At 42.0% G+C, this 14,206-nt stretch overlaps 1 protein-coding gene across 1 annotated transcript in view; it reads right to left on the bottom strand.

Annotated features, from left to right (window-relative positions):
• The window catches only part of LOC124555261 (thrombospondin type-1 domain-containing protein 7A-like), a 1,197,505-nt gene that overhangs the window by 273,327 nt on the left and 909,972 nt on the right, over positions 1 to 14,206 (bottom strand). The window contains exon 13 of the mRNA XM_047129129.1: positions 11,651 to 11,846. Within this exon, the coding sequence (XP_046985085.1) occupies positions 11,651 to 11,846 (196 nt within the window). The remainder of the gene's footprint in view (positions 1 to 11,650; positions 11,847 to 14,206) is intronic.

Raw genomic sequence — 14,206 nt, 5'->3', positions numbered from 1 at the left:
GAAGGATTGTATTCGTATGGAAGTATTTGACTCAGCAGCAACACACTGACAGAAGGGAAGACACGCTGTTTTATTTCATTAATATTTCTAGTATACTGTTTTTGTACAGATGCCTATTTGTAAGATTTCTTTGTGTTCAATGCTAATGATGCTCTTACTCTTCAAGAACTGATTTCATTGCACCATAATTAAATGCTGTTCTATCTTTTATGTAGTGCTGTTAATGATATAATTGAACAAACATACAGAGTGGGTGACTCTAGCATAGGGGAGCTGTTCCTACGTTACGTTTTGTACTATTATTACACTTGATTATACTGAAATCGCCAAGTCATTTCAGGGAGGACATTGTGTAAATTTTGTTATTGCCAGCAGGCGATCTTTCATGAAATACAGGTTTAAACTTAATATATGGAATATTTTCTTATTTAACATTTGCGTATGTTGAGGAGCCTGAGGGCTGCAAGGCTGTTGTTCAATAGTGATATGTTTACTGCTGTGAATTTCTAAGATTATGTGCAACTTTTGTTAATGAATGATTTCAGACACTATTGCGTGTTGACTTTTATTAATTTTTGAAATATCTTTGTTTTTTCCTTTAATAAATGTATATGAAAACTACTGGTCCCTTAACGCTCAATCAATCGTTCCTCGCCTTGACTTCCAGCTTCCTGTTACAGTTTTCTGTTGGTCCGACCTGCTACATATGCTAGTTTTGGCCCAGAGTTAAAGCAGTTTGGAACGACGTACACCATATCTGTCATCAAAGCTTAGATCGACTTGGTGTAACCGAACGAGGTGGCGCAATAGTTAGCACACTGCACTCGCATTCGGGAGGATGATGGCTCAAGCCTATGTCCGGTCATCCTGAAGTGATTTACCTAAATCACTTGAGATAAATCCCGGGATGGCTCCTTTGAAAGGGCACGGCCGATTTCCTTCCTCATCCTTTCGTAATCCGAGATTGTGCGCCATCTCTAATGTCCTCGTTGTCGACGTGATGTTCAAAAATGGTTCAAATGACTCTGAGCACTATGCCACTTAACATCTGAGATCATCAGTCCCCTAGAACTTAGAACTACTTAAACCTAACTAACCTAAGGACAACACACACATCCATGCCCGAGGCAGGATTCGAACCTGCGACCGTGGCTGAAGCGTCTAGACTGAAGTGCCTAGAACCACTCGGCCACTCCGGCCGGTGACGCGATGTTCAACACTAATCTCCTCTTCTCCTCCTCCTCGACTTGATGTCCATCGGGATTAGACACATTGTTGCGTGCCAGGAGATGCAGCTCTGTGTACCAGATTTCGCAATCTGAATACCTCCATAATGTCTGCAAATTTAATAATTTATTCTTCCATTATATAGCATATGCACAATAAATAAAGTGTTATTATTTGCTGTCGGGTTTTGTCATGTTAGGTGCCAGTGGTATGTATTTTAAAATGCTGTATTTAATAGTTCTGCCTACTGCCTGTAGATTATTTACTAATGCGTTCAGAGTGCTTGCTCTTAACTGCTGGTCTTGAAGACTTCGTAGGAACTTTTACCTTCGTGATATGCGCATTCATTTTTACCATCGTGTCCCTGGAAAGTTAACATTCTAGTGATATGACTCAAATCACGCCATGTGCTGCTTCGCTCCAGTCACTTAGTGCATTCAGCATTTAGTAATCTCAGAATGATTTTCGACTCCCTCTACAATTGAAAACAATGAGTTCTGAGTTCGCAGTAACAGCTCTGCCAAAGGATCTGTTCCTTGTTTTTGCAATACGCTACCTCAAGAGATTATCTACAAGCCATTTCTCAGCCGGCTAGGCCATACTTCTTTTCCGCCGATATTCATCATTGATGTGAGCCGAGTGACACTAGTGTCAAGTCCCTACGTTAATCATTTGTAAGGGGCGATCTAAAAGTTTCTATTCAAAGACCAAACCAACCTCTTGCATACATGTCGGTGCTTATCACAGATGTTCGGCCTGGAATCTCATACACTGGAGTAGAACTGTCGTTGGTGAAGATATCCGCTTTGAACTGAGCCTCGAAGACGTGTCTGGTGTCGCCCTGGACAGCGGCAGGATTCCAACCTGACTCGTCCGCCATGAAGCCCAACAGCCAGAATTAATGGTCGGGGATGCCATTTCTTTTCATAGCAGAATCCCTTTGATTGTCATTCTCAGCAACCTTACAGCACAGCCGTTCATCGACGATACTCCACGCCCCAGTTTGTTGCCCTTCATGGCAAGCCATCCTGGGCTTACATTTCAGCAAGATAACATCCGCTAGAATTCCTACTGCTTGTCTTCGTGCTTGCCAAACCCTATCTTAGCCAGCAAGGGCCCCGGATTCTTCCACAGTTGAGAACGTTTGGAGCATTATGGGCAGGGACCTCCAACAAGCTCGGGATTTTGACTATCTAACATGCCAATTGACAGAGTTTGCCATGATATCCCTCAGGAAGACATCCAACAACTCTGGCAATCAATGCCAATCCGGAGAACTGCTTGCATAAGGGCCAGAGGTGGACCATTTCGTTATTGACTTGCTTGATTTGTGAAGCTCTTTCTCTGGTATAAATCATCTAATTTTTCTGAAATTGTAATCTTTTGTTCGCCTTTACATGCGCATCACATCTACGATTTCTGTCCCATTCAGGTAATTCTTTCGTGGTGCCTAGTTTTTTTTGTCTTAGACAGTGTAACAAATATTAGATTATAAAACTTTGGAGTAAAGTATCTCATTGGATTGCTCATTCACACCATGGGAATGTTGGGAGAAATTTCCATGGACTAGTAGTGAACACGTAACATGACCGTAGCCAACAGAGTGCTGTGGTGTCTGATGCAAGAGGACACTGTTCAAGAAGACTGCTTGATTGACTCTGTAGAGCTGATGGTGTAAAAAGAAGGACTGTTCTTAATGTAAGATGTCTTGTATGACATTTAGGTACCTGGAGTTTGTTAAAGTTTGGTGTGTTAAGATTCATATATACTGAAATTGATGATGAGGACATGTTTATCGCTGTATACATTTGGTTGCTCCCAAATCTGATGTCCCACTACTGCCAAATTAGGAATATCCGTACACTCCCCATGTGACATGCGTAGGGCGTACAATAATTTTCGCAGTTAGTCCCTGCCGAAAGAGCTATCAGAAAATACAAGGAAGTTCAGTCATACGTAAAATCAACGAGCAAGTCAAATGTTCCATTCAATGAGACGTTATTTATTGTGCATGTACTATATAACGGAAGGATAAATTATTAAACCTGTAGGCGGTCTGGGAGTATTCAGGGCGTGAAATGTAATGCACAGAGCTGCATCTACTGGAAAGCAGCGTTGAGTGTAATCCAGCTGGACATTGAGCCGAACTGAACTTTGGCGGAAGATACAAGGTGCGTCATAACAAATTGCTCAACTCCGTGAGACAATTGGCATATGCACTAACGGCAAATAGTAGCGTGCCAGCCTCTAGGTAACCCATGACGAGATATTTTCATTGAGTGAGAAAACTGAAGAATGTACTGGCCAGTCGAATTCCCCCTCCCCCCCACCCTCTCCCCGTATCGAAATACGTCAGGACAAAACGAAACACAAATGACCTTGCGTCATGTTATTCGAAGATATCGTCACAGAAACCTCGAAGATAGGGCACAGATACTGGCCTTAACACGTTAGGAATGTAAAGGGTGCTGTCTATATAACCGGCTATGCGAAGCAGAGGTGTCGTGTTGCGTGTCTAGAGGCACCCTATAAAGTCACGCGAAGTGTTGGGCACATATGACGATGATGACAGGAATCTGGCGAAGTTCGCTATCCTGAGAGCCCCCATGTGGGGTAAGCCCATGTTGTGTGCAGATTCGGAACTCGTCTGGAAAGGTACTATGGTGCCACTCCAATATACTGTGTTGTCGTTGGGCCCACCACTGTTTGCGCAACTTTCTCTGCCGCCGCACCGAGGGAACCCGCTGCCAAGCAAACAATATATCCTGTCTTCTCGGGCGCTAGCTGCGTTGGACCTTAACCCTTCGATACAATATTCGTATGACAGTTATAGATTCCCAGTTGACGTGATAATAACCATTGTGGTACGGTAAAGTATAGTCTGAACAGAACAGGATGTAGCCGCTGTCGAATTCCGACCCATGTTGGAGGAAGTATGCCCTCCTTGTTTGCAAAAAACTCGAAAATTTATTGATAGGTTTATTTCAGATTTTTACTTAATACTCTAATGAACATCCAAGCGGATTTTTTGTAAACAACAAGGTACAGGTTTTTTGTTAAGGGTGACACAGAGGGGGAAAAAAATACCGTGCTGTGCTCCGAAAATGTGTGGTTCAGTTTCTTCCTCTTAGTGAGTTATAATTACGATAGCAGGAAACTGAAACCATTATACTAACAGCTTGTCCCATATATATTTTTTCTACTTGTGTATAATTTCAAACAAAAATTTTATACACAACAATATGCCTTTTTGTTTCTTCCTCTCAGTCTGTTTTAATAGAAAACAGGGAAGTTGTATTTATGGATTATATCTAGAATACTACTACGAAATCTGAATCGTCCAAAACTTTGTAATCCTATGCATTCACAGATTAAAACTATGTAAAATACTGTTATTGAAGCTACTATCCTCACAGATCCAGAAGCCGGAGAGATCTTTCTCATATACCGTTTACCAATGATCCCAACCAATTTATCCAATCACTTTAGCGACTTCAGTTCCCAATCAACGTTTTGTTAGCAATAACAGTAAATAGGGCTCAAGATGAGAGAGGCGGCGAGATGGATAGAGGGGAGGGCAGGAAGTGGACACAGAGGGGAGGGAAGGAGAAAATGGACAGATAGGGGGAGGAGGATGAGATAGACAGAGAGAAAGAGAGGAGTGAGGAGGATATTGGTAGGGAGAAGGGAAGCAGGATATTAGGACATATCTACAATTCCACTACATATTGTGCAATAGTGGGGCATTGCTGGGTTTGCTAGTGAGAGATGTAGACATTAACACCACCGGCGCTGGAAAACAATTGTGCCTATTTAAAGCAAATAAGGCATCAGACGCTGACGGAATTCCAGTTAGATTTTACACTGAATACACTTCGAAGTTAGCTTCATTCTCAGTTCATATTTTTCGAAAATTTCTTGCGCAACGAATGGTTACTCGGTATTGGAAGAGAATGCGGGTCAGCCATAATTACAAAAAGGGCAAACGATCCCATGTACAAAATTCCAGACCATTATCGCTGACGTCGGTCTGTTCCAGGATCCCAGAGCTTATTCTGAACTCAAAAATTATGTAGTTCCCGCAGGAAAACAACGTTCTCTCGAATAACCAGGATGGATTGTTGACACAGATTGCTTTATCCATTCACGACATCTTGCTAACAACAGGGACAGGTGAATAGGTTTATTCCCGATCATGTAACACGTCAACGACTCTGCTAAACGACGACCCACACACCCTGGAGGACCCAACGGCACCGACGGACCACCGTGTCATTCTCTGCCGATGGTGTTTTCGGGTGCGTTACGGAGAGGCGTGGGGTCAGCACATTCTCTCGCGGTCGCTGGCGGTTTTCATGGCCTAACATAGTCGATTTCCAATCAACATACTATCATACGAGGCATCTTCACCTATATGTGGTTAAGCTCGATGAATTTTTGACGTATAGAACCTAGTATCTTACATTGGACACTGCATTTTCTCAGAAACGAAAGTAGCGTCGAGTGTACCCCATAGAAGTGTAGTAGGACCGCTAACGTTCTCAATACAGATAAATGGTTTATAATATAGGATGAGTACCACTTCAAGATTGTACACGAACACAATTTTCACCAAATCTAATAAATGAAATGTAGATAAATGTAAGATAACGAAGAGAGAGGAAGCAATAGTATCGGACTTCAAGATTTTCATCTACATGTACATCTACATCAATACTCTGCAAATCACATATAAGTGCCTGGCAGAGGGTTCATCGAACCACCTTCACAATTCTCTATTATTACAGTCTCGTATAGCACGCGGAAAGAACGAACACCCATATCTTTCCGTACGAGCTCTGATTTCCCATATTTTATCGTGGTGATCGTTTCTCCCTATGTAGGTCGGTGTCAACAAAATATTTTCGCATTCGAAGGAGAAAGATTAGTGATGATGTCTTGAGTGCGTCACATCAGATAGGTATTCAGGGGTAATACTAAGCCACATGAAACAGGAGGATCACATAAAATCAGCATTAGGCAACACGAATGTAAGACTTAAATTTGTTGGAAGGTTTCCTGAAACGTGCAGTGCATCTGGTAACGAAAAGTCGCATATAATAGGCCGATTAAGCAACAAATTCTAGTATATTTCTGCAGCATTTCGAGTACATGTCAACTAGGACCAAACTGGACCTGCAACTACGTCCGTCACCAGCTGCCCCTAATGTAGAAGAAGCGAAGACCCGCGCTGTCCTCTAGCGGTTCCGCACACGCTTGATTTTACCGTTACCTATTGGCAGCTTACAAAGAAGGAGGTTTTAAAGGTTCACAAACTCCTTTGGTCAAAGACATGTGTATGCAGCCGCAAAATCAAAGATACCAAATACAGTTACGTTTGAAGTTGGGCGGGACTTCTGCAAGTCGCTAATAGAAGAACTGAACTGCTATAACCATAATCATATTATGGCCGAGCGGTTCTAGGCGCTACAGTCTGGAACCGCGCGACCGCTACGGTCGCAGGTTCGAATCCTGTCTCGGGCATGGATGTGTGTGATGTCCTTAGGTTAGTTAGGTTTAAGTAGTTCTAAATTCTGGGAGACTGATGACCTCAGAAGTTAAGTCCCATAGTGCTCAGAGCCATTTGAACCATAATCATATTACGAAAGGAATGGGGACATGCCTTCAATTCTACAAAATATTCTTCATGTCTGCAAATATATTGATTTACTTCGCCTTTTGTCGTGTTGAGGTGCTTAATGCGTCTTAAGTAACAAGACCTGTCACGTTTGTGGCCGACGCGTCTCAAGTCAACTATAAATAACTATCTGCACTGAAGATCACCTATGACACCCCTAACATTTCATACTCGTTCGAGGATACTGAAACGAGGGGGCAAATACTGTGATGTGTGCCAGGCAAAACTCGAACATTATCTTTAGCGAGTGATGTTACCAATTTAGCTGTCCAACGACGATTAATGACCCGCCTTCGTAGTTTCTATTGTGGCAGTAGCTCTCTCCTACTCTGAAAATTTCAGAGAAACTCTACTTGCTGAACCTGCACCGGGTTCGACTCTTGTTCCTTCATGTAGTATACATCTGCTATGTGGTCTCTAAATACCGCACATTCCGCTGTATAGTGAAAAATTCCTTCTTGAAACTGTCTCAGCCTACTCCTATTTCTTCGTTTTTTCCAACTTTTGTCCCGCCATGTATCAGAGTTCTATACTGGTGGGCTATCTTACTAATGATTTTAATCTTCTAGATCGGTTTACCATCCTGTTTTCGCAGTCGTCAGTTCTGGAGAACCGCCCAAACACCACACCAACCATCCTTAAAAAGGCGTGCAGTCTCGATCCAGTTCTGGCTCACGTACTTCTGTTGCAAGCCAATTTGGTGCGCGTTCATTTGTACAAGTAAGAGTAACTATCTCTCTACAGAGACAGTGAAGCAACTACAGTTTTTCTAATGGCATGAGGTACTTTAAACACTACTCTTAAATAACGTAAAAGATGCTGTCCTTGGTCTGAGTAGTAATGGGAGGAGGGTAATGGAGCAGCCACTCGTGGTACATGATATGACTCGGGCATTACCGTGCGTGCACTTGAAGCATGTTCCACAAATGGTACTTGTTCGATGGTGCTGCAGTTACGGTAAATTTCATTTAAGGTTCTGTAATAGTAAAGGATTGTTTTGCCTACTTCGTTTTCGCATCATTAATTTTGATTGACAGGAGAATAAACATAGTTGTACATAAAGTTTTAGACAACAATGTACTTTTCCCGCTATGAAAACGGTCATAATAGCTTGAAATTTGATGTTTCCGAGCGATCATTATCATGTTCCTATACACAAAGAAAAACATCCTGATGACGGGTCGAAGAAAAACAATTGGATTTGCTTGATTGGCTTGCTCAAAGCCGGATCCTGGAAACCAATCGATCTTTATGGGAAGAAGTGGAATGTAGGTCCATTGACTAAAAAATTAGACGAAATTTCAGCACACTTCAGGTACAATGGAGGAAAATAATTAATCACAATCCGTCTTAGAAAATTAAACCTGAAAAATAAAAAAATCATATTTACTCCTCATTTAAAAGCACCTGGAATTCTTTCGAAATGCTTCAGGTCCCTAAAATAGTTTTGTAACATTGTCCTGAAGGAGATGAGAAATGCCATGCAGAAGTATGGCAATTTACTAATTGGAGCTCCAGATACACAATGCTTATGAATAAAAAGCGTAGAGTGAAACGTAGTAGCCTTTATAGCCGTTTAGTGTCAAACTTACACAGGCACGTTCGTCGAATTATTGATCAACGTTTACAATAATACTCATTTAAAGTTGCAGAGACGCCAAGAGGTATGTTTTTCAAGAAGTGCTAAAGTCTGTCTTTGATGATGGCGAAATATTGATGGACCTTCCTGGAAAATATCCCCACCAGGGCTGGAAACAAAAAATTCACAAGATCATAAAATACATGGGTACCATTCTATGCAGCAGTACAAATTGTCTCAATTTGCGTGAAGACCAGAGAGGTCAATTGGGATAAGTTAAAGCCAATGGTGAAGCGAAGAAAATATTATTTGGTTGCCGTCTGCTAAGCTGTAATACACTTTCAAGGTAGGTCTGAGGAAAAGAGAACTGCGACTGCTACGGACAGTTAGATAGTATTTTTACTGACTACGAAACGACACTAGGACAATGGTTTCGAGTGGAACAGAGGTAAAAAAAAAACAAAGATGCATTCTAACAACCCGCCTCAAAGTTGAGTCTACTAAAAGACAAAGAAAACTAAAAGAAAAGCAATAGATGGCTCCCGATCGGCGACGATATCACTAAATGTGAGTTTCAAGTTCGGAATGGGCAAAGACCGGAGAAAATCGGCAGCGTCCCTTTCACAGAAACCACAACTGCCTTTGCATGAAGTGTTTTAGGGAATCACAAGGAACCTGAATCTTCATGCTCTTCACAAATTTAAGTCAGTGTTCAATACTGCGTCACCTTATTTGTCTGAGTACGAGGACAAAGAAAAACAAGAAGAGAAAAAAATACAGGAACTGTCAAAGAACACAGAACGCAATGAAAATATAGTTTTCCATGGGAGATATTCGTTTTATGCTTGCATGGTAACATAGCTATCGTTGTGTAAGAAGTGTGCCCTGTTCCGGATACTGAAGCAGATCACTGTTTAGCAAACATTAATTGGAGGCTGAATTTTAGTACGTAGTGCAAAGAAAAGGGATGTCGACAGATTGAGTAGAGATGGTGAGCCTCTAACGTTCTCGGTGATCATGAAACTGAAATAATCGAAAGAGCTCTGGTAGGTTCATTACTGTATAAGTGGAAAAAACAAAGAAATAAATTTATTAGTAAAAGAGAACACGTTTAAACCTAAGAGTACAAAATATTAAGTAATGCAACAAATGTGGCGCTCAAAGAAGGAAGTACGAAACTGAAATTAATGGCCCGGAGAATGGAGAGGGGGGGGGGGGGGGAGGGGGGAGGGAATAGAAGAGTAGCGAGGGCGGAACTGCAGAGGAACTGGACGTTACGTGTTCATAATGAAGCAACTAGAATGTGGTGATATTAAACAGAAGACAGAAAAAGAACACGTTACACCAATATAAAAAGCAATCGAGCTCAAATGAAAGAGTAGGTAAGTGGAAATTACGTTCTAGATGATATCGGGGGGAAACGTTCATCCTTTCGGATATTCTAAATTTAGGAAACTTCAGCAAAACTTGCAATTCCCGGATAGACTTAAGCCAACTGAAAAATTAAATTTCCAGTAACTTGGGACAGCATTTTATTCCAGGAAATATGAGAAAAAGACAGGAAACGTAGCTTTGGCTTATAACATCTTTGTTCTATTTATTATTTTTCTGAAGTACTTAATATCTCAGGTGGTTTCAATTTTGTTTTGAAAATAAAGCGCAACTCTGTAGTTTGACTTGTCTCGAACAAATGCTCCCTCTTGCACGTAAATGAAAGTTGTTAACGCTAACCGGGATTGTCGTTGATGAAACAGGCGCTTGTAACGACCCTTGTTTGACGTCCTTTGCCCGATTTCAAATTTATCTGACAATTGTACGCATAATTACGGTAATTCCAGAAATGTTAGTCATCCAGGGATCCTTACATTCAATGAAAACAGAATCAGTTAAAATAATAATTATAAATATTAATACAAATTATATTCTGAAATGACGCATGAATGTCTTCTTTTTAATGTACCGGTACCAAAACAATTATTACAAAAATGGGTTGGATAAAAAGTAGTGGCAACACGGTTATAATTCATACCGTATTTAATTGACAGACATTCACCGTACTGACCTCAACACAATTGCCCCGCATCTCTATCTCCTTCCCCCACACAGATAAAAGACGTCCTACACCGTCAGCGCATCCATTTCAATCGATGTCTCGCAAGGATGATGTCTTCTCTTGTGTTGTAGGACGTGCGAGGAAGGCGTTCCTTCATTTGGTGAACAGCTCGTAATCGCACGGACTAGTATCGGGTGAATACGGTGGATGTTCCGGTATCTCCCATCCCCACGCATGCAGGAGCTACTGCACGGGGTTCGACGTTTGGCATCGTGCATTGTCCTGAAGGTTGATGGGATGCAGTGCCAGAAAGAAGCATTGCTAAAAGCTCCGACTACGTGCTAATTCAGTCTTGATCCGAGCACATTCTTCGTGTTTCCTAAAAACGCCTTAGGGCGCTTGAACTGGCCTCCCGTACTTTCAGATAGTACACACAGCCATTGACTCTAACGCTGCTGTCCCTGCTGACATTAGTACTTCAGCCGACCACCTGCTATCAGCAACAGACAGCTGGCAAGCTATGTGACTCACTTCCTTTATATTACAGCAGTGTTGCCACTACTTTCTATCCAACCCATGTAGTTTGCATTCTAAAATCTATATAGCATTTTTGAATGTTGTCTTTGATACATTATTGTCTTTTGTAGTTCGTAGGCGTCAGGCGTAGCGGAGAGAGTTTTTCCGAGCAGTGGTTAAGTATCAGACTGGTGGCAATGTAATGGACCTGTTACGAGCAGTATTTGCTGTTAATGTAACTATATCAGGATTTTGGCAAGTTTATATGAAAGTGTAGGGGATTTTACGGTTACGGCAAAAAAGTTTGTAGTAAAAACTGTGAAGTTCTAAGAAAAGTATTTCAATCATTTCGTAGCAAGCACGGATATCATTTTCGGAGTATCTGAATGGAACTTAGTTGTCCCTGGACACTGACGCCTTAACAAGATACGTTGAAATGATTTATGTTTTTGTTTTCTACGACAGCTGCTGTCGAAATATTCACGTCATTGCAACAAATGTGGTTACACGTAATAGGCAACGTAGATAATTATTCTACGCAATTCCTTACAGTTATTGCTCAACAGTAGTAGGGGGTTTAGACGCTGCTCGCACTTACCGACTCCTGGTGGCGCGATGACTGTGCGGTTGCGCTGGCGCAGGGCGAGTTTTTCGGGCGACGTGCAACTGTGGGAGCAAGGCGACCAACTGGACCAGGGCGACAGCACGCAGTCAAATGGGCAAGGCAGCAGACAAGCCTCCTCAGTTGGCGGCTTCTTGACAGAGCGTGCGCACAGCGCTTCTTCCACGATCATCTGCCAAACACATTCGCTCGTGCCAAAACTCAACAATAAATAAAGTAAATCTCATTCATTCTCTGTGGGAACAGACTACAGCTCAGTTTGGAGCTACAGACACATGATTAAATGGAACAGTCAGTCTTGTAAAATTTAAGGCAGCTGCATTACTGAGAGGTTTTTTCAAGCTGGGCTTGGCGGTTGACAAGATTGAACGTTTTGTGCAATAAAAAGACAAATCGTCAGTTGCATATTTAAAAATATAAAAGGTTGACTTGGTGATTGATTAAAATATAGGCACAGATGAATCGAAAATGAGTGTTGCACACAAATATATAAAAACAGATCGATGGTTGCATAAATGAAAACGGAAAGGACGATGTGTTCACTGATTAAAGTAGAGACATAGTTGAGTGAAGAGACGAGTGGATATAGACTGCCAAGAATAAGGGTATCATGGGAATGTAGCATTTAAAGGTAGTGCATAGAAGGGAGTTTTGATGGTGGATGTTTGGAGGAGGAATGAGGGAAGAGTGGATAGGGATATGGCTCCGAACCAAGACTTAGGAAGATTATAGAGAGGATTGGAGGGTAAGGGAGCCCTGACAATGGGTGCGAGGTAGAGTTCTCCTGGATCTTATTGGATGGGTATATATCACGGTGGATCGGATTTCATGGTCGGGTAAAGGAAAGCGATTTAATTTCGTTGGGAGCTGTGGAGGCTATGGAGATGTGTTGGGAGAGTGAGGTGGTATCGACGTGGTAGACTACGATGATCAGTGATTTGCTGAGAGCGCATATATATATATGCGATAAAATTGGCCAACCACTCAACACTCTCCCCCGCATAGGGATCAGATTTTTTCTTTCAAATGGGAAGCCATCTTTCTTTATTAAGGTGCGCCAAAAAAATACCTAGGTTTTATACGAAACAGTTTTTTTTTTCGTTCGTGGTAGATGGCTCGAAATGGTGAGTTTCGTTTGGACTAAACGAAATCAATCACCTTGATGGTGTTGTAATGACACTAAACAAGCCTGGCAGGAAAAAAAAAATCTACGTTAAGTAAAAAGTAGCTTATTTGTCAGACCTTTAAATGTCTAAATGTAAAAGTTTTACTGTACAATCAAATTCTGAAAACAAAATTAAAATTTCAGCAACAATATCAGCTGTTTAGAACAAAACCGTTTACGTTTGTATCGAAAATTGCAAGCAGAATCAAATGAGCCAGTTTTTAATAGCAAAAACCGATGTCCCCCTTGAAAATATTAACGTTCCATCTGGAACATTTTTTTCGTACGATTTGTATTACTCTAGATATTTAGTAATTTCAAATTAAAAACAAAACCATGTGTAAGAAGTATGTAGAACACACACTCTAAGGCAGAAAACTCAACCCATCACGAAGGAATTATCCGAATGGGACGGAATTTGGTAGATGTGAATTACATGTACAAGCAAACAAATGTTTAACGTTTCAGAAAAATTGGATGATTTATTCAAGAGAAAGAGCTTTACAAATTGAACATATCAATAACGAATTGACCGATTTGTGGCTCATAGGAAAATAATAGTTGGTCTTGGCAGTGATTGGCAGAGTTGTTGGATATCCTCCTGAGGAATATCGCACCAAGACCTGTCCAGTTGGCGAGTTAGATCGTCAAAATCTCGAGATGGTTGGAGGGCTCTGCCCACAATGATCCAAACCTTCTCAATGGGGAGAAGTCCGGCGACCTAGCTGGCCAGGGCAGGGTTTGGCAAGCACGAAGACAAGCTGTAGAAACTCTCACAATGTGTGGATGGGCGTTATATTGCTGAGATTTTAGCCCAGTGAGACTTGCCATTAAGGGCCACAAAATGGGGCGTAGAATATCGTCGACGTATCGCTGTCCTGTAAGGGTGCCGCGGGTGATAACCAAAGGGGTCCTGCTATGAAATGAAAAGGCACCCGAAACCATCACTCCTGCTTGTCGGCCCTTACGGCCGGCGACAATCACGTTGTTACCCAAGAGCTATCTAGGGTGTTTCTAGACACGTCTTCAGTCTGAAACATTGACAGGAGTAGAATTATCTTCGGTGATGAGTCCAGTTTCGAACTGAGCTCAAAGTGGTTCAAACGTCTCTGAGCACTATGGGACTTAACATCTGAAGTCATCAGTCCCCTAGAACTTAGAACTACTTAAACCTAACTAACCTAAGGACATCACACATATCCATGCCCGAGGCGGGATTCGAACCTGCGACCGTAGCGGTCGCGCGGTTCCAGACTGAAGCGCCTAGAACCGCTCGGCCACACCGGCCGGCTCGAACTGAGCCTCGGTAACCAAAATGCCTGGAGACGCACCGGACCGCGGCAATATACCAAACTGACTGTCGTCAG

Source organism: Schistocerca americana, chromosome X, assembly GCF_021461395.2.
Source record: "Schistocerca americana isolate TAMUIC-IGC-003095 chromosome X, iqSchAmer2.1, whole genome shotgun sequence".
Lineage (NCBI taxonomy): Eukaryota > Metazoa > Arthropoda > Insecta > Orthoptera > Acrididae > Schistocerca > Schistocerca americana.
This window is presented reverse-complemented; position numbering and strand designations above follow the sequence as displayed.